The sequence below is a fragment of the Diplotaxodon limnothrissa genome, linkage group LG14 (genome assembly GCF_057381915.1).
Source record: "Diplotaxodon limnothrissa isolate DT_005_m linkage group LG14, D_limnothrissa_male_GT1.1, whole genome shotgun sequence".
Taxonomy (NCBI): Eukaryota; Metazoa; Chordata; class Actinopteri; order Cichliformes; family Cichlidae; genus Diplotaxodon; species Diplotaxodon limnothrissa.
The window spans coordinates 22,145,798-22,164,616 of record NC_140609.1 but is presented as its reverse complement, the minus strand read 5'-3'; the positions used below and the strand labels follow the sequence as shown (position 1 = coordinate 22,164,616).

At 40.6% G+C, this 18,819-nt stretch overlaps 1 protein-coding gene across 3 annotated transcripts in view; it reads right to left on the bottom strand.

The window, feature by feature from the left end:
- Nucleotides 1-17,570, bottom strand: part of LOC146618809 (lissencephaly-1 homolog) — a 39,320-nt gene extending 21,750 nt beyond the window's left edge. For 2 of the 3 annotated variants that reach the window (XM_085370696.1, XM_085370698.1), the window contains exons 1-2: nucleotides 17,400-17,570; nucleotides 9,768-10,106 (exon numbers count right to left, since the gene is read on the bottom strand). In XM_085370696.1, the coding sequence (XP_085226822.1) occupies nucleotides 9,768-9,799 (32 nt within the window). In that variant the 5' untranslated portion in view covers nucleotides 9,800-10,106; nucleotides 17,400-17,570. Of the gene's footprint in view, nucleotides 1-9,767; nucleotides 10,107-17,009; nucleotides 17,276-17,399 lie in introns of those variants that run through there. The other variant, XM_085370697.1, reaches the window with a different exon arrangement.
- Between the last annotated feature and the right edge of the window lie 1,249 nt (nucleotides 17,571-18,819).

Below are 18,819 nucleotides of genomic sequence, written 5' to 3'. Positions count from 1 at the left end.
GCAAACAGTAGTCAAATTACACAACGTGACTAAAGTCTCCTCACTTGTTTAGCTTCACTTGAGACATTATATCAAGGTTGTTGGTAAAGTGCAATGCTGGTTGGGAAGCTTTTATTATACCCATTAGCGCTACACATGATGTGAATGTGCAGGAAAAGGAGAAAGCAATATGACTGTAAAGTAGGGCAGGGCAATATGGCCAAAAATATTTATCACAATATATATTTTAAAATTTGCAATAATGATATAACTGATGATATAATTGACACGAGACAAAATACTTTACAACTCCACAACTTTATTAGTGCAAAAAACCCCCAAAAAAAAACAAACATCAGTGTATTTTCACTTAAACAAGCAGCTGTTTTTTTATGTGCATTAAAGCTATACACAAATTTAACAGTGGAAATGCAAATTCCTTGCTGACAGTTTAACCAAAAGGCATTTCCAGTGGAAATGGGCCGACATCTCCTGAGCATAACCATGTATAATATCCACAAAACTTAAAAAGAGGTTTTACACACAATACGGTAATATTATGTTGAAGCACAGTACGTATTACTCCGCGAGGCTCCGCCTACGATAGCCGTAATGCTCCGACAATCCATCAAGCGGTGCGGGTTTGTAGCTTAGCAAAGTTCTGTTGTTAATTCTGGCTCCTGATTTTTCAGATCAGACTAATGTTCTTTAGATTATTAACTAGTTTAGTATGAAAAACTGAACGCAACACTCCATAAAGCACGTCATATATAAATGTGTGGCTATCATTTAATTTATTGACATGCCCAGTGATTACAGCAGAGCATAGAAATTAATCAGCCAACAAACACCCTCTTGTTAAGGCACAGATTAGAATACATTTAACCTACAATGCACCACACACTACACAGCAGCTCCATTAGCTACAGCTGGTTGAACAGGATGTTGCCCCCCTGCTGTATAACCACAAAAAACCCTCACAAAGGAATATTTCCATTTCTGTCTACGGGCCCGTTTGCATTTCAAGACTCCTGATAAATATTTAACAGACCACAGCTCAGGTCTACACTCTGAAAAATATCTTAGCATATTCAAAATTCACTTTACCCTGGATTTCATATTGCAATGTTATGTTCTTCAAAAGACAGCACAGCTCTTTGCTATGTGCATCTCAACTAACGCTGCATCTCAACTGGACTTTTTCTGGCATTCTGACTGCTACTAAAGGTGAAAGAGGCTGTGTCAGTGGTTGGTTTGTCTGATGATGATCACTGTGCAAACAGCAAAGACATTGGTTGCATCACCACACAGCACTGCCCTGTTTTTTATGATTAGTGTTTATATTAAACAATAAGGCTGCGGGCAATTAGCAACATGAAACAGAATTGCAGCAGTGGTCTAAATTTGCCTTTAATATTAAATGAGGTGATAACTTCTCAGTGAGAACTTTAACTAAATAAATAAATAACAAGATTGCATAACTTCCCAGCTAAATCTAGCTCTATGAAAATCGCTCTATTCCTCTTACTTGACTGATAAAGAAGAGCTCTGGGCTTTGGTTGGCACCTTCAGGCAATCACCACCCTTGTTTTTCCAGAAGCAGGGCTTTGTCTGTCATAGAAAGCTTTTCAGACCACCTAAGGGTTTTTGTTTTAAACCAAGTAAACACAATAAGACATCTATCTATCAACATAAAAACAACAAGCACATATATAAATATAGAGCCTATATACAACATATTAATGGCTTCAACTTTAAAGAGGATAAAAAGGTCAAACAAAGAAGAGAAAACACTCCAATCGGGTAAACTCCCCCCTCTCCAAGTCTGCAGTGAGCAAATACCAGTAACACCGACATGCAGATGCAAAGATAAACAACTTGCACATGAAGATGTATGCACATGCATGAAATGTGCTCCCAAAAGTGATTTAGTTTATCACTTTCCATGTTGCCTTTAATACTTATATTCGATTCACACTAACTTGAACACTATATTAAAGACTGTTTGGCTATACCTCATTCTGTTCTGTAAAGGTCTACTTTTTCCTTCAACACACAGACAGGGGTAACCATTTCAAAGAAAGGACCAGTGTTGGGAACACTGCTCTGCTGGGTGTGACTGTGGGGCAACAGCACAACGTATATACGTCAAGGGATCAAACGCAAGTGAAAAACCCCAAAAAAGCCAATAAGGGCTTTGAGCTTTGTTTCATAACTACAATGAAGACAGTAGCTGAAAAAACATGATTCAACACAACTACTACTATTAGTACTTACAATTTCTTTAAAATAATAATCCATCCTCCCCAAACCTAAAATGGTAAGGCCTCTGAAAGTCAGGGAAACCCCAGAGAAAAGCCCCCAAAGGCAGAAATACCCCTTGACAGATTTCCATCTTTGTCATCACAAAGCCTCTGAGAAGGATGATGATCACAATGCAGTCAGCGTGAGTGTGAAACAGGTAGGGGAATGGTTTTTTTTGTGGGGATTATCATTTAAGCCATGAGAAAAATCCAAGGAGAAAAACCCCACTATACTGGAATTCAGAAAAGAAGAAGGTTCTAACATCATTCTATATTTATCTATTTATTTTAAGTAAATGTCGACTTTAGACATTGACTTTCCTTTGTGCGTTTCTGTGGGTGTGTAGAAGCAGATGGCTTTTAAGATCAAAAGCAGCATGGGTGTGGAAACCAGGTGTCTATGTTAAAATAAGAAAACAAAAGCAGGGGTTTTTTTTCTTCTATAATGGGTGTGGCATATACACATTTTCTGTCAAACAGCGATGGAGTTTTGTTGACTGAGCTGAAGCCAAAGTCAAACTTTCTTTAATCCAGTGAGGCTGTGCATAATTCATCCTTGGATAAACACAGAATAAAGCCAGACACAACATAGGTGACAGAGACACACATGGCACTTAGAGAGCCCTCCATTTAAATCTATGGGAGAATTCTGGTGGTAGAGGTCTTGAGCCACAAATCTGTCTTACTTAGGAATGTACCTTGGATTTGAATAATTATTATACTACTAATAAATATGATGCATTATGAAAACGCACTGAGAAAGGTCTGGCTGAAATGAAATACAAGTAATGAGGAAACCAGGGAGGGACTATAAAGAAAATTAATGCTGACTCTCGACAGTAAAAGTCTAGGTAAACTAAACCACTGGAAACTCCAATGAGCAACCGATCGAGGTTTCAACCAACTGAAACTGTCTTAACTAGCTTAATTGATAAGAGATGATGGTCCACAAAACAAGGAGTGCTGTCATGCCAGCGCAAAAATCTGATTGACACACCCGTGCACCAAACTGTGTTCAGTTCCCTGAGAACCAAAAGAGAGGCTGGAGAACCTCCTGCTCACTACTACCACCACCATGGAGGGGAGAGGAAGAAAGAGAAAAATAAATAAATAAATAAATAAATAAATAAATAAATAAATAAATAAATAAATAAATAAATATCTGTCACGCTCAACACTTATCTACTAGCAAAATACAACTTCTCTGGACCCAACTTGGGGAGAACGAATGCAATAAGTTCAATTAATGAAAAAGGAAGGACCTTTGACTTATAAGCCACAAATCTGTACAGTAACACTTAAAACTGACAAAAAGTGCAAAGGCTAACTGATTTAAGCGACACGCAATCAATCTGAACCTCTCGTTTAGCTTGCACAGCTATGTTTAAATATGCACCCTCTAAATTATTCGTAGTCATGTGATGTTGCCCATTGGTTTGCGAGGCTCCATCTGAAACGCATACTGTGCATTTTGACTGTCACCAAACCAGACATGACAAGCACAGTGGTGGATATCAGAAGGTAAAAAGGTAACCTGCCGTGAACCCTATCACCTTACCTGCCTAGTAAATTAGTTGCCAAGCAGGAATGTTTCTGGAAACTAAATTACTCAACAATTAAACAACAGGATACAGATCAGACTGATTAATCAAAAAGTGACAACACACTGAAACATTGGTGACAACTAGCAAGGGCAGCAATATCAACTGGACTAGTCATGCACATCTTCAGCAGGGAATCTTTGAAAGGCCTATGACATCACCTACATAACTGGCTGATGTCATTGATTGTGTTGGTGCATTATGTGTTAACTGCTGTGTGGTCATTCGTGATGTGTGTGAATGTTAGAAAGTGCTTACATGTAGAAAAAAAAAGTGCTTGAATGACAGGTGAATGAAACATGTTATATGAAAAAAGGCAATGATAAGAAAAGGGAATATCGCAATAGAATATGGGTAAAACGTGCATGCGCAGTGCCTTTGTTTTCATACGCACATGGCGGAAAAAGCATGGCGGTGGCAGAGAATGAGAAGGGCGAAAGCGGATCGTTAAATAAAACAGATGAACCAGAATTGGTTTGTAAAAATGGTGCAACTTCAGTGATGTTGAACTGGTTTGGTTTTTGTCCGTCAGATACACATGAAAGCACAATTTGTGGTAGTGCATGCTAGCGGGCCGTCATTATTACAGTGTTTTTTGGAAAATAAGGTGTACTTAAAATCCTTTAATTTTCTGAAAAATCGACAGTGCCCCTTATAATCCGGTGCACCTTATGTATGAATTCTGGTTGTGCTTACTGACCTCAAACCGATTTTATGTGGTACACGGTGCTCAAAAATCTGTCAAAAAATGTTTTAGTACGACTAAGCTACAAACCCGTACCGCATGATGGATTGCCGGAGCATTACAGCTACTGTAGTCAGGAGCCTCGCGAAGTAATACGTACTGTGCTTCAACATAATATTACCGTATTGTGTGTGTATAACCACTTTTTAAGTTTTGTGGATATTATACATGGTTATGCTCAGGAGATGTCGGCCCATTTCCACTGGAAATGCCTTTTGGTTAAACTGTCAGCAAGGAATTTGCATTTCCACTGTTAAAATTTTGTATAGCTTTAACCCACATAAAAAAAACAGCTGCTTGTTTAAGTTAAAAATACACTGATGGGGTTCTTTTGCACTAATAAAGTTGTGGAGTTGTAAAGTATTTTGTCTTGTGTCAATTAGGGCTGCCACGATTAGTCGACTAGTCACGATTACGTCGACTATCAAAATCGTCGACGACTGATTTAATAGTCGACGCGTCGTTTGAAGCTTTGTAAGATCCCAAAAGACGCAGGAATGAGTAGCAGGATTTAAGAGTGTAATAACGGACTGAAACAGAAGATGGCAGCACTGCATGTACAACGATGCCAGCTGCCGTTAAACCCCGAAGAAGAAGCTGTGTCCCAGAATTCATAGCGCGGCCCTGCTCAGTTTCCAACAATGGCGGCAGCTAGTTAGTTTTAATGTTACTCTTATTATTCTTTCTGGGTCACAAAATACACGTTTAACATATTTTTAGGCGAGAATGTAGCTGTGGAAACCTCAAATATCTGCTCAGTTTATCAAGACACCGCATATTTTCAAAAGCGCTCCGACGTTTTCGGAGACGTCTGTTACCCACTAGCTCGATAGCTAGCCGGGGGCAAGGTCACTAGAGCTGTGAGAACACCGGACTCCCGGCAAATCGTTTTCAAACCCACCGCCGTCTTTCGCTACTCAGGTTAAACATGATATATGAGTCACTTAGATAACTTAAAATGTTATTGTTTGGCTTTTTTTAGTGTTTTATTTGTTCCTGAGTAAATCGGTTTGGCTGAGATTAAAGTTATAGTTTTTACACAGCTGAATAAACGTCAAGCAGACAGCTGATTATCAGAAGTGTGAGATGCTCCAGAATTTACTCCGGTGTCCTGTTATATTTTAGATAGCAAGGAGTTTATTAAACTTCACCGAAACAATCTGCAAATTTCATTAAAATTTAATAAACTATCATCTTTTCTTTATTTTTAGTTAGCACATACCTTAAACACTTAAAGCTGTAAGCTAATGCTAGTTATATAAGAGCAGATGCTGCTGGTGCAATAAGCTGTACGTTTTACGTCCAATGGATCTGATTAGTCGACTAATCGCAAAAATAATCGGTGACTAGTCGACTATCAAAATAATCGTTTGTGGCAGCCCTAGTGTCAATTATATCATCAGTTATATAGTTATCGGAAATTTTAAAATATATATCGTGATAAATATTTTTGGCTATGCATAAGTAGAATGGAAAAATCGCTGTATAAGAACCAGTCCATTTACCACAGTCTACAAAATAAAGACCATGTTTTATCAAAAAGTTTTACTCTCAAATGAGCCATTTTTAAAAATCACTACAACAGCGGATCATTTTAAAAGCTTTCCATAATCTAACAAAGCAATGTGCTTTCATAATTCCTTGTCTTTATTACAGAAAAGCAGCAGACTTGCTGCTGAACATTTACATTATATCCAAACTACTATATATTTTTTTTGTCCGTGGTTCAGCTTTTCAAAGTGAAGCCAAAACACAAGCAGGAGTCATTGGATAACTGAGTTTATTTGAATGAGGGTGAACACTGGGACTTAGAGGACTAGTATCTTGACAGGTAAACATGATCTAAGTCCTGTTAATGATCAAACTGAGCCACGGTGAACTCTTTATACCACAGTTCTGACTGCTTGTGGCAGTTATCTCCATATCTTTGAATTTCATCTGTTATGTCACCACATTTATAGACAAGGGCATGGTGGAAAAAGAACAAAAAATAAAATCACATGCACCATCTTGTTGCCCAAGACATGGAGTTGGTTTTTTTTTTTTTTTAATAAAGAAAAGAGTTCAAAAGCAAAGGCCCATTTGCACATAAGTGCCTCCGAGGTCTTTCAGGGGAGCAGATAGTTTGTGTTCTGTATCTATTTTTGCTACACGCTGCTGGGGATAAGTCTCCTGACCCTGGAAAGGAACACAAACGGGCTTTTCAGTGGCAGCAAAAAAAAAAAAAAAGGAAAAAAAAAAGAAAAGACAAAGAAAATAAGTTGTGAAGATGCTGCGCAATCACGGCATCTGACTATGGTGCTGACAAAGATTATTCCTCTTAAAAAAAAGAGGAATAATGTGCAAAAATATTTCTTCAAGAAAACAGACTGTAAAGCTGCGCTTTTACTGCCCCCCAGTCGATTGGTTACTTTTAACAGTTCAACCGTGAAAAAGAGGGAAGAAGATGCTTGAATGCTATGGGAACTAAATTTATTGGGTTGGTGCCTAATGCTAAACAGGGCTGTGGCAAAGAAAGGAGGGGGCCCAATGAAAAATTAGTGTGAAGAGCAGACAATCAGCCGGTCACTGTTCCCATTACCGCCTTGTTTGGATTCAAAACAGGACATTTGGTTTCCAAGCAGGCTTCGCAAAATGAGAAAGTCAGCTGGGAAATGACATCTTAAGGGCACTGCATGAGAGCACTATCTGAGCCAAGCAACATCACTAACAAATGTGATTCGTTGATGCTTGAATGAGACTCAGGGGGTCCCTCAACGGTTTCCTGTATACCACTGGGGGTAGAAACTTGTGCAACAGAGAGAAAGGGGGAAAAAAAGAAAGAGGGATTTTTGTTTTGTTTTGGTTGGGGGGGGTCCTGCCAGCTTAATTTGAATAGCAAATAGCACGAAAGATTAGCATTCCAATGGAGCTCTCCATACCAACGGACCCCTCCCACAGCACTAATCACAGAGAAAGACTGAGGAATGCTGAGAGCCTTGTCACATGCAGTGAGGCATTTTTTCAATGACAGTGCAAGATGGCGGTTAGAAAAGAAGAAAAAAAACCCAAAAAAACCAAACATAAACAAAACAAACAAACACCCAAAACAAACCAGGCCATCAACAAGGTCTTCACCTCATTGAAAGACAAAGGAAAATCTGTGGCTCTAACATAGTAATTCCATCACCAAAGATGTAACTTGGAAGCTAGAACTAGCCTGCCAAAGGGTCCAGTTTGGCCTAGTGTTTCTGGTAGGCCCTACAATTTATGATTTTTATAAAATCTTGGTTATGGCTGAGGGGAAATTTTCAGAATGTGCCCATTTACTCTTTAAGAGAAAAATATTGAGCGGATGGTGTTCTATCATAGGGCTGTTTGATCTAACGATATATATCGGATGACGATATAAAAACGTCTATCTTTTCATTTTACGCTATCTTTTGTTTCGTGGTGTCGCAAAATAAACTGTTTACGGCAATATTTTTTCATCGTTTTGATGGTCACTGTGGTGGCTATATTAATTTCTTAAAGTTCTCTCTTTCTCTTATATTTAATATAACCACACTACGGACGGGCAAGTGCCTGTTTTTATGCGTTGTCGTTAGCAACAACCACGGTAAAACCATCGTAAAACCACCCGTTTGTTTATTTTTCCACATAAACCTTTCACAATAAAGCTCAAGATCCTGTTGACTTTTCAAAATAAACTGAATCACATGAAAGAGTATGCAGAGTATTTACGGATGAGAAGCAAAAAAGAGCCGTCAGGTGCTAAAAAATAAACCTTAGACTCAAACGTTAGAACAGGCTTTTCCCCGCAGCACGCTGTGTAATAAATACTCAAAGAAAATGGCGGCCGTTACAACTTATGTCTAAAAATGTATAGTTTCATGCATCTGTTAAAACACTCGACTCCAGGTACAGGTCAGGTTACATTTTTGTGATTTATATCGTTATCGGGACAATAGACGTCTTGTATCGGGATATGAGATTTTGGTCATGTCGCACAGCCCTATTCTATCATATATTATTTTACAATGGGTTCTATCACTTGGCGCAATAAAGCAAGTTAGACACTCCTGACTTGCACAGATATGGATATTTTTTCCACAACTAAAGCTCAGGAAGATGATCTCAACGCCTGCTCATGACCTTCCATCTCACACTGAGATGCCTTAACATTTTATCCCTGCCTGAGGTGCTAATTACCAAGCCCAGACTGCAGCTCCTCCCACTCTTCCCATCTCCCTATATTCTACTCAGCACATGAGCAGACATGTCTTTGTCTGTGTGCCACATCGCTGCCAATGACGCTATGTTGGGTGCATGATTTCTCTGTGGAATCACTTCTCACAGCGAGCAGAACGCAAATATACAAACTCTTTGGATCTCCGTGTATGTACTGTGGGCCAAAGGTGGCAGTCTAAGCTTTTCTAAGGTCACATCGGGCAGGGGTAGGCAGCAGAGGTGGTCGATCAATAAATTTGTGCTTCAGGCCTCAGGGGAGCTTAGAAACCTTTAACCATTTATTGATTAATCTTGACAGGTTACCGAGGGGAGAAACATTTACTAAATTTAACCATTTAAACTGAATCCTGTAGTCAATACACATCCTTCCCTGGAAGTAAACAGTCTACAACCACAACAAAGGACATTTGTCTCAGGCTTTTTTGTTTTTTTAACCATTTTAAAAATATCAGTGTCTTTTGCTTTGGGACAGGTGAACGAATGAAGCTCAAATGTAGCCAGCTCACACCAACACCATTTGTCGGGGTATTTGGCATTATAACTTGCACTCATGTGATTAGGTATCAGAATAAAGAGCTGCCATAACCCCTTTGCTAAATGCAATCACTGCACCGAAATATGAGCAGGTTGTGGTCGTACTGGGCAGCTGTTCAAGAGCGCAGACTACAAAGCAATTTCAGCATACCCAGGATATCTTTTTCTTATCTGGATTCTGCATGAGCTTGTTAGGTCTGCAGCGCAAGTTACCAATGGAAATGGTAACCTGCCCTGAAAATCCTAAGCACCACATCCTGCTCTGTAGTAAGAGCCACATGAGTATGAAACGCGTCTGATCACATAATGGCAACAAACAAACCATAGCGCGGAAATCCGTAAGTTTCAAATCTGAAAGCTGTTCTGGAAACTTACAGTTCATCTCTCTGACGTTGTGACAGCACCATCGTGACGGGGCAGTGTGGGCGGAGCCGGATTTTATTTATTTAAAAAAAAAAAAAGAAAAAGAAAAAAAAGAAGAAGGTGATTCCTGTGCAGCCGCTGCGCTCTCCTCGGTCAGGAGATGAGCTGTGCTGATCCAAGCAACACAGATTAGGTCAGGTGGTGTACTCCAATGACAGGTTAGTTTTGCCCAGACTGAGACTCAGATTAAGAGAAGAGGGTCGCAGGAATCTGCCCCCCGAAAGCTGGCTGACTCCGGGGAGAAGAAATGGAGAGCCTGCAGACCAGTCACCAGCTGAGTGTATGCTGCATCTGCAGGGGAGAGAAAAAGAGAAAGTCAGCATTAGGTATGCATGACAGATAACATGTAGAGTGTTCTGCACCAGTTTAGCAAAGACACTGTCAGCGATGATGGAAAAAACTGAACAATAAAGCAAAAAAATCATTGTATAAACTGCTCATTCATTCGATTTTTTTATTTGTTTACTTTTAAATATTTTCATCCACTTCTGTTATCTTTCTGCACAATCCGTCATGGCACAACTCTTGTCTGCTCTTGAAGCGAATGCCTCTCCGTTGACATACAAGAGCTGACCCACATTCTCCTCCCAGGTTGCCAACAGAAAAGAAAAACAGGACATGGCAGAGAGAGTATGAGTAACGGCTGTGCTCAAACTCTCCTGTCCCCATCATCTCGTTATGATATCACCTCAGGAGCTGACTTGGCTGATGGCATGCTTTAAAAAAAAAAAAAATCCATCAGTGGTAGTGGGAAAATAAATTTATTGTCAGGGTTAGAGTATTTATTTCAGGAATAATAAATGTCAATGAAATGTTAAGAATGTCACGATGAAGACTATTTCTATACTGCATCATTGTCTTGAAAAAGCACTTTAACAAACCAGGTACCCAACAGAGTAAGCCTCTTAATCTACTGGGACTAGCCTCAGTAAATCTCTGCCAGAGCACTAAACAAAAGGTACAAACTAAGCCAAATTACTTCAACACCTGCAAAAAGCTGACAAAATTACAGCAAGGCAGACTTCCAGACACAGGAAACAATGTAAAGTAGACATGAGATTTGCTGCTTGGGAAACAGGCAGTAAAAGAAACCGTTATTTGGCTACAGAAGTGATGAGGAATAGAAACACCCCAGGAAGCTACAATGAAGAGAAAAAAAAAAAAAAAAAAAATCACATTGCTGATTTTAGATGCAGGAGCTGCATTCCCACAAGGAAAAGAGTCCTCCTATGCACTGTGTTTCTGTTTGCAGAAAAAAGGAGAAAAGCTAAATAATTCTGGTTGGTCAGATGAAGGACTGACCAACCTGTTAAAGTACTACTTTGTATTGCTTGCTTGTTCATTTATTCATGTTGTAGAGAAACTGATTAACAGTACACAGCCTAACGTGACCAGCAGCTAACCTCTGGACCTTGATGTCACCACCTGACAGCAGTCCAAATGTCTACTTACCCCTGACTGTGCGTGCCTTACGGCGTGCTGGCTGCTGCCCAAAAACACTATCAGAGCGCAGCAAAAATATTCTAACGAGCAGGCACTGAAGCTAAAAATGTCTCCCTCACTCCCTCCATATAAAAAAATAACTACCACACAAAAAAGGCACCAAATGCATCAACCTTCACAACTGCCATTGTGTGTGAAAATCAGGTCATCTGCCACATATTGATACGTCTCTCTGCATTGCTGGCAGGTCTCATCGCTGTGTGTATCCATTAACGTGTAGGACTCCCTTCTCTGAAAAACTCATTTGCGGCTTCAGCATCGAGCAAAAATGTTTGCACAATAGCACAATCAGGCTAATTGGCTCAGCACAAAATGTTGTGCCTCGATGGAAAGGGAGGGGTATGAGCCGCAGCCAGGGGTGCATCTATAAATCTGCTCAAAGGCAGTCAATAATGGTAATGCGTCTTCCTCCCAGTGATTGTCTTGTCTTTGTGCAGGACCAGGAACTGTACAACGACAGAGCCCTTTACATTAATGATGCTGACTGGGAGATGTGTTCAATTTGCTTACGAGTCCCAACAGATTATCTGATGTTAGGAGACCAATTCATACATACTAAATGAACACTGTGTACTGTACATACTCTGCATCTTTTGTGGTTAAGAATGCAACAACAGCAGTCAAATGAAATGAATTCTTCCCAATCAGGGTTTTTACTCATTAATAAAAATAAATAAATAAAATATTGGGGGCCCTCCAGTTATTCTAGCCAGCTACATTCATTAGCTCAGACACACAAATTGGTACTAAAATAATGGACTAAAACAAAATACTAAAATTCACTCACCATAAGTAAAATGCACTTCCAGAACAGTCTGCATCACACCTCAGACCATAAAGTTACTCAGATAATCCATTAAAATGCTCCAAAAGTCTCCTAAATAACTACCTTGGTAGAGGAGTTACAGTAAAAAATTACCCCACTCAGAGTTATCAAGGGTAAACTGTCAACAGAGGACAAACTCATTTTTGAACCAGGCTGCAAAAATGCTTTTTAAAGCTGTTAAGTTGGGTGTTTTAACATGCGTGTGCTTAACTCTCTTCTGGAGGCAGCTTCAAGTGGCCATTAGAAGCACTGCAGTTTATTGCACTTTTGCTTCTGCTTCATTTTTTAGCTCCAGAGTTTGCCTCTTGGCTGTTACCTCTGAGACCTCTCAGACTAGAGTTGGATGTCTAGAGACTTTTACGTGATCTTGGTCTCGAAAGACTTTGGTCTTGGATCCCTCAGTCTTGTCTTGCTGTCTCGGTCTTGCTGTCTCAGATCGACATAGTGGTCGGGAGATTTGGAGTCAACAGTATCCATGATATACAACGTAACGTTCGATAATGTGTCATGCGCAAAAGCATCAGCTCTAAGAGCCGTGCTTAGAGAGTGATTTGTAGTGAATCAGAAGAGTCAACTCCCATTGAGCGAAAGCCGGCTCCTCACTTAATTTCCTTTCGCTGCTCAGCTCTCACACAGTGGCTCAGCTATGCTCCAATCCCTCCATATTGCGGCCAATCACATGCGAGGATATAGGATAATATCATTATGTGAAAAACAGAGAGGGTGAGAGACGTGATAGTCAAGTGGAGCGCGCGTCTGTCCTCTCAGTTATTGAGTGACAGTAGACAGCGGTGAGGAGGGCTGTGCGAGTGCATCGCAAAAACACATAAATATGCCTGACACCCGTAAACGAAGCAGCATCTGGCTACAGTTTAAAGACTTTTTTTGTCTCGGTCTTGGTCTCGTCTCGATTTTGTCTTGACTCGGCCTGTCTTGGTCTCGATACCCTCTGGTCTTGGTATTGTCTTGGTCTTGGTTTAGGCGGTCTTGACTACAAATCTATCTCAGACAAACATTTGCGCACAAGCTGCATTTAAGCAGCTAACCCAAGGCTGGTCTCTACACACTTTAAAAAAAAAAAAAAAAAAAAAAAAAGTGGGCCACCTGACTGATAATTTGAATCCAAACAATTAAAATGTGCAACAATTGTTTAAAAATACCTGAGGAAAAATGTCAACAAAAAAAAGAAAAGAAAAAGACTCAAAGAAAACAACGTAGACGACGACAAATCCCCAAACTAATTAGATATCTAGTCCTGACACGTCACCATAACACTATGACTTAACCTTATGCCGCCAGCCAAATATTACAAGACGAGGTATGCACAAAAATTTTTGACTACCCATCCCATGGTGTCTGAACAAAGGAATAAGCTGCTATGGCATGCAGAGAAGAGAAACAAAAATACCACAGTCTAAAGTCACATGTGAAATAGTGTTCTAGTAACTTGTCACAAAATATTGCAGCAATGCTGACAAAGCTGACGGTCGCGAACCCACTGCTACATTGGATTCACAGCTCTCTGGTTGTGACGTTATGTCGCCGTCATCATCCCCCCGCCCCCTTAAATGTATTCTTTTTAAAAAAAAGAGAGAGAAACAAAAGAGAGAAACAAAAATACCACAGCATTTTTTTTCTTTTTTTTTTTTTAAAGGCAAACATCTCAAACAGCTGGAATGTGGAGCACCTTCATTTACTCTTAGACTCCACCTCACATGCCCTGGGAACAACATCACAGACTGCATTTTTTACATAACAACAAAAAGAACTATTATGAATCATGTGAAATAATGAAGTGTTAAAATACAGCAGAAACAGTCAAGTTTGGCTGGAGAAGGCTGGCAAAGCTTGATCATACAAGAGCACAGACCAAACATAAAAAATCCAGGTCAACACCTGGGGGACAAAAGTCACTGAATTACAGAAGGGGAATGGCTACCAGGCTAAACTACTTTACTGAAGAGGAGGTACACCTATGCATAGGAGTCTTTTGAACAGGTCTGTGATTTTAGATCTCATAACCATGCAAAGAGAATCAAAAACGACGCTGTCATATGACCTGAACACTTACACGCTGACACATTTAGCTACTGAAGCAGATATAATATGATGTTTTCAAGACTTGGGTTTCAACAGAGCAATAAACATAATATATTTAACGGCTAATGTGCACATATTAGAGGCTTATCACACAGGCAGTAATTTAGATGTCGACACACTTTGGCTAATTTAACATACAAAGTGATAAAATTAGGAAATACGCTGTGGAGATGACTGCTTCCTGACAAGACTAAATAGAGGCTTTTCAAAATCAGATAACTAAAGAAATCTCAAGCTTGATGACACACAATGGAGATATCCTCTCCACTCTAATAACACTCAAATGCTAAGTTTCTGTGAATGGCTGTTCTTGATAAATCACTCAGGCAGAGACCATCTAAAGACCTTTACCACTAACTGATATTGCAACTGGGGGAACATCTGGCTCGGCTCCCAACATGCAGCCGCTACAACCCACGAGGTGCTTGTCTTAGTTAACTGGGTTGGTAGCAGTCACTTAAACCTATTAAATTACATGGGTAGTAAGATAGCAGAGTTCTCCTGAGATTAATAGAGGAGATTTCATTAGGAGAAGCATGATCTCTACAGATGGCTTCAAATGCGTGACTACAAAAATATTTAAGTAGTGCACAAGACAGAAAAAAACCTACTCCTTGCTCTCAAACAGCTGTTTTATCTTCTGGAAGAGCACACACACACCCCAGCATCCACACCCACAGAATGGGATAGACACTGAACAGAGAGGAAGCTGTAAAGGACAACAGATCAATGTTACGCCAATAAGACGCTTGACATGCAGGCGAGAGCAACACCATTGAGGCAGGTTAGCCTGCTACATTTATACAACAGCAAAGAGGTTTGTTATAAACCATGTATGAATCCCTCCAGGCAATTCACCTCACACCAACAAGCTACTGGCTGAAATTATTAAGACTATAAATATAGAGCAGAGGTTAATTCTGCAAGCAACTATGGTGGCTATCACACAAATGGTGGATTGCTATCAAAGCATCAGCCTCTACAACTTATTTACAGTCTCACTACAACATAAATACTTTCTGTAAAGTATAGCAGAATATCTGGCAACGTGTGAAAACAGTCATTTGTAGGATGGCTGGCAGTTGTTGTTGGCAGATTGGTTAATAACCAGTCAGCTTAGCAGTGGGCAAGCTGTCTGGGAGGTGAACCTCTATGCTACTGTAAGCCATCCACTATAGCAAAGGCAAACAGCCTCTCTCTCTGTCTCAATACTCTCTGCTGACAGAAAAAGAAGAAAGAAAAAAAAAAGGGGGGGGGGGGGGGGGGGGGGCCACAATTTGCTCCTTTCTCACAAAAATCTTCACATTTTCCACAACTATTAGATGACAACCCCATAACATCAGTGACTCTTTGCAGTTTTGCTGATGGACTAAAAGTAATTTCTAAAGCTTCCCATTGCAGTGAAACGCAATTGGTGCTGCTGTGTTTCCAGTGCTGACAGTACTGAATGGGGCCTGGCTACAGAGATGTACTTATTCAAATCAACTGCTGATAAAAACTCAGCACAGACGAGAAAAGAAAAAAAAAAAAAGCACTGTCAAGTAAAAATCAGCTCAGCACACAGTATATTTTATACAAATACAAAGCTGCTGTTCTTAAACTAAAAGTTGAACTTTGAACTATTTTGACATCATGGACAGTCTGTATAGCTACATTTTCTGACATTGAAAGAAAACTGCATAAATTATTACTAAACTTCGTGTGGACTGTGCAGATTTAGAAACGGATCAAGCAAATAGCAGGCCAACTTTGACCCACAACAAGACCAAAGCAATTTGCAGCATTTGGCATCAGTGTTTAACATAAGTGTGTGCATATCATAATAGTATTACAAGTGACAGGTCCCAACAACCGCTACTGTCAAAAACTGCATTGCTCCTCAAAATGGCTGCAATTGAAAGTCCTCTTAAGTCTGTCACAACCTACAACACAATCGCAAACACCTGCATGGAGTGTAAGACGTGTTGAATGCCGTTTTCTAAAATAAATATCAACATCCCACAGGATCAGGACAGGACACTTACCAGGCGTGGCTGATCCTAGCTCAAATTAATGGTTTATCCGATCTGAAAACAAGGTTCGCGCTAAGTAGCGACAACGTACTCTCCCCCATGAGACTGCCAGAGCAAAGACTAGCATTCATCCCCGTTTTCACTAGACTCTGAATTCATACAACGAGACACAGAAAACAGCGAGGCACACATGCAAACACGTCGCCTCCTCCTGCGTGCTCCACCCTGATTTTCAAACACCGTGCCAACAACACACGGCGTGAAGCAGCCCACGAGTGTGACAGCAATGATGTGAGCTGCCTCAGCCGAGCATCCATCAAGCAGTGTGACAGCGACCAGAGAGGGGAGAAACGCACCCGGTGACAGGTCACGGGAGCAACTGGGCTGACTGAAGTCGAAACACAATAATATCTGCACAATAAACCACACGACGCCTGAACGTCACTCACAACCGCTTCCAAATGCTAACGCCGGGGCTGCACCGCCGGTTAACGACAACAGAACCACACGGTGCGGGCGGTCAGGTGTTTAAACGAGACACAGGCCTAACATTTCCAAGGACAACCCTCTACTTGGAAATGCATTCAAGCATGCTGCAGGGGTTAAGAGACTAGGTTGACAGGCACAGTTACTGCACTTCTAACTACGCTAATTACTTATTACTAACTTAAGGTGGACTCCATAAGCAGCACAATTGGCACTGATATACCTTATCACTGAAACCTTCTCCAGACTTACTCTACTTCGGCTTACCTGACCACAACGCCAGTCGTTATCGTTATCTTATTCCAGGTTATCTTCAGCTAAAGTTAATGTTAGCCAAGTTAGCTCCAGAAAGTTAGCTCGCTCGTTTAACTTCAATCAAAACCGCACTTTGTATTCCAGCTCAAGTATGTACATTTAACCAAAACAGCAAATAATAACGGCTTAAATGACAGCCAGTGTTCAAGTGCTGTTTGTCGGCACACAAGGACAAACTCCCACTGACAGGGTACCTGCTGCTCCAGTCCAGAGCGGCCTATCCGCCATTTTGAGGCACAGAAAGGAGGTGCACGGACTGCAGCCACATCGTCATTTTCCCCACCTAACGACGGATTCCTTCGACCGTCGCCGGCTTCATAAATGAAAACTGCTCAGACTTACCCTATTGTTACTGGCCGTGAGTATCCTCAGACGTCTCCGACGGCAACACGACCCGGCAGGGCGTGAAATTTCCGCTCCCAAAACCTGGTCTTATGATGTGGAGGTAAACTGTGGCCGTCTTGTCTCCTGTCGGCTCCGCTCGCTTGTTTTTTTTCGTACACTACCGCATTCGACTTCGGCCGGGTACGCGCTTGGAATTCGCGTTCACGCCATCACAGGAGCGCGCGCGCCCTTGGTCGTTATTTTATTTGCCTGTTAACTCTTAGATTGCGGCTTCTCATTAGTATGTTTTAAATAGAGGAAATTGTCCTAAATGTCATGAGTGATTTAGAGACTTAATAAACTCACAGAAGGGCACTTTTTTATTTAGTGATTTAATTATTTTTTGTACTTTACACGCCAATTCTAGGATATTTCTCAGGTAAATTCCTTTTTTATTACCCCCCATCTTAGTAAGCTTTATAAATAATCTTTTTACTTATAAAACTTGCTGAGTATGAAAATATGTTCCATGTTTAAAACCTTTGCTTTGACTGACAGCAGCTGCTGAAATTTGATTTTTTTTCTTTTTGGTGTTGTTACTAGTTCCTCTTTTGTACCAGCTGAGACACATGTCTGTCAGTTATTTACAAATAGACCGATACCGATCAAGAGCTGATACTGATGTTCCTCAGATACACAGTCAACAAAGGGTTTTTCCCCACAGGACCATACATGCAGTTCTGTCAAAGCTAAGTATTGAGTATTCCTTTCGTATGAACGGGAGTAAGTAGCCACTGCCAGATGCTGCTAATCAAATGCACTTGATTAACTGAGCATCTCTATAAAGGCATAAGTATTGGTAGTGTTTTAACACAATGCCAAAATCTTCTCAGTAGTGGAGGTCCCAGCAAACTCACTCCAAGGTTAGACCTTAGAGCCTTCAAAGAAAAATCAAGAACCCTACAGCTCAGACTCTATGGGCCTCAAGAGTCTGAGCTGTTCGCAAGTCAGTTCGCAAGTTAAATGTGAAAGTTAATGCAGTTCGTGCATAATTAAGAAACGACTGAACAAGTGTGTGTTGTGCTGCCAGAAGAAAGACTTCTTTCTAAAAAAGACGATGGCAACATGCCTTAGTTTTGCAAAGCTGCATCTGAACACCCACAAAACTTTGGGAACGTCCTTTGGACAGACAAGACAAGCACAACTTAGCACAAACATCTCATATGAGTTCAACAAGCATGCCGGTGGTGGTTTGATGACTTGGGCTTTTTTCAGAGCTACAGGACCTGGGCACCTTGCAGTCACTGAATTGGCCGTGAAGTTCTCTGAATACCTAAGTAGTCTGTAGAGTCAAATGCGAGGCCATCTGTATGACAGCTGAAGCGTCACTTGGTGTCATGCAACAAGAGAAAAGAATCAAGGTGTTGCAATGATCTAG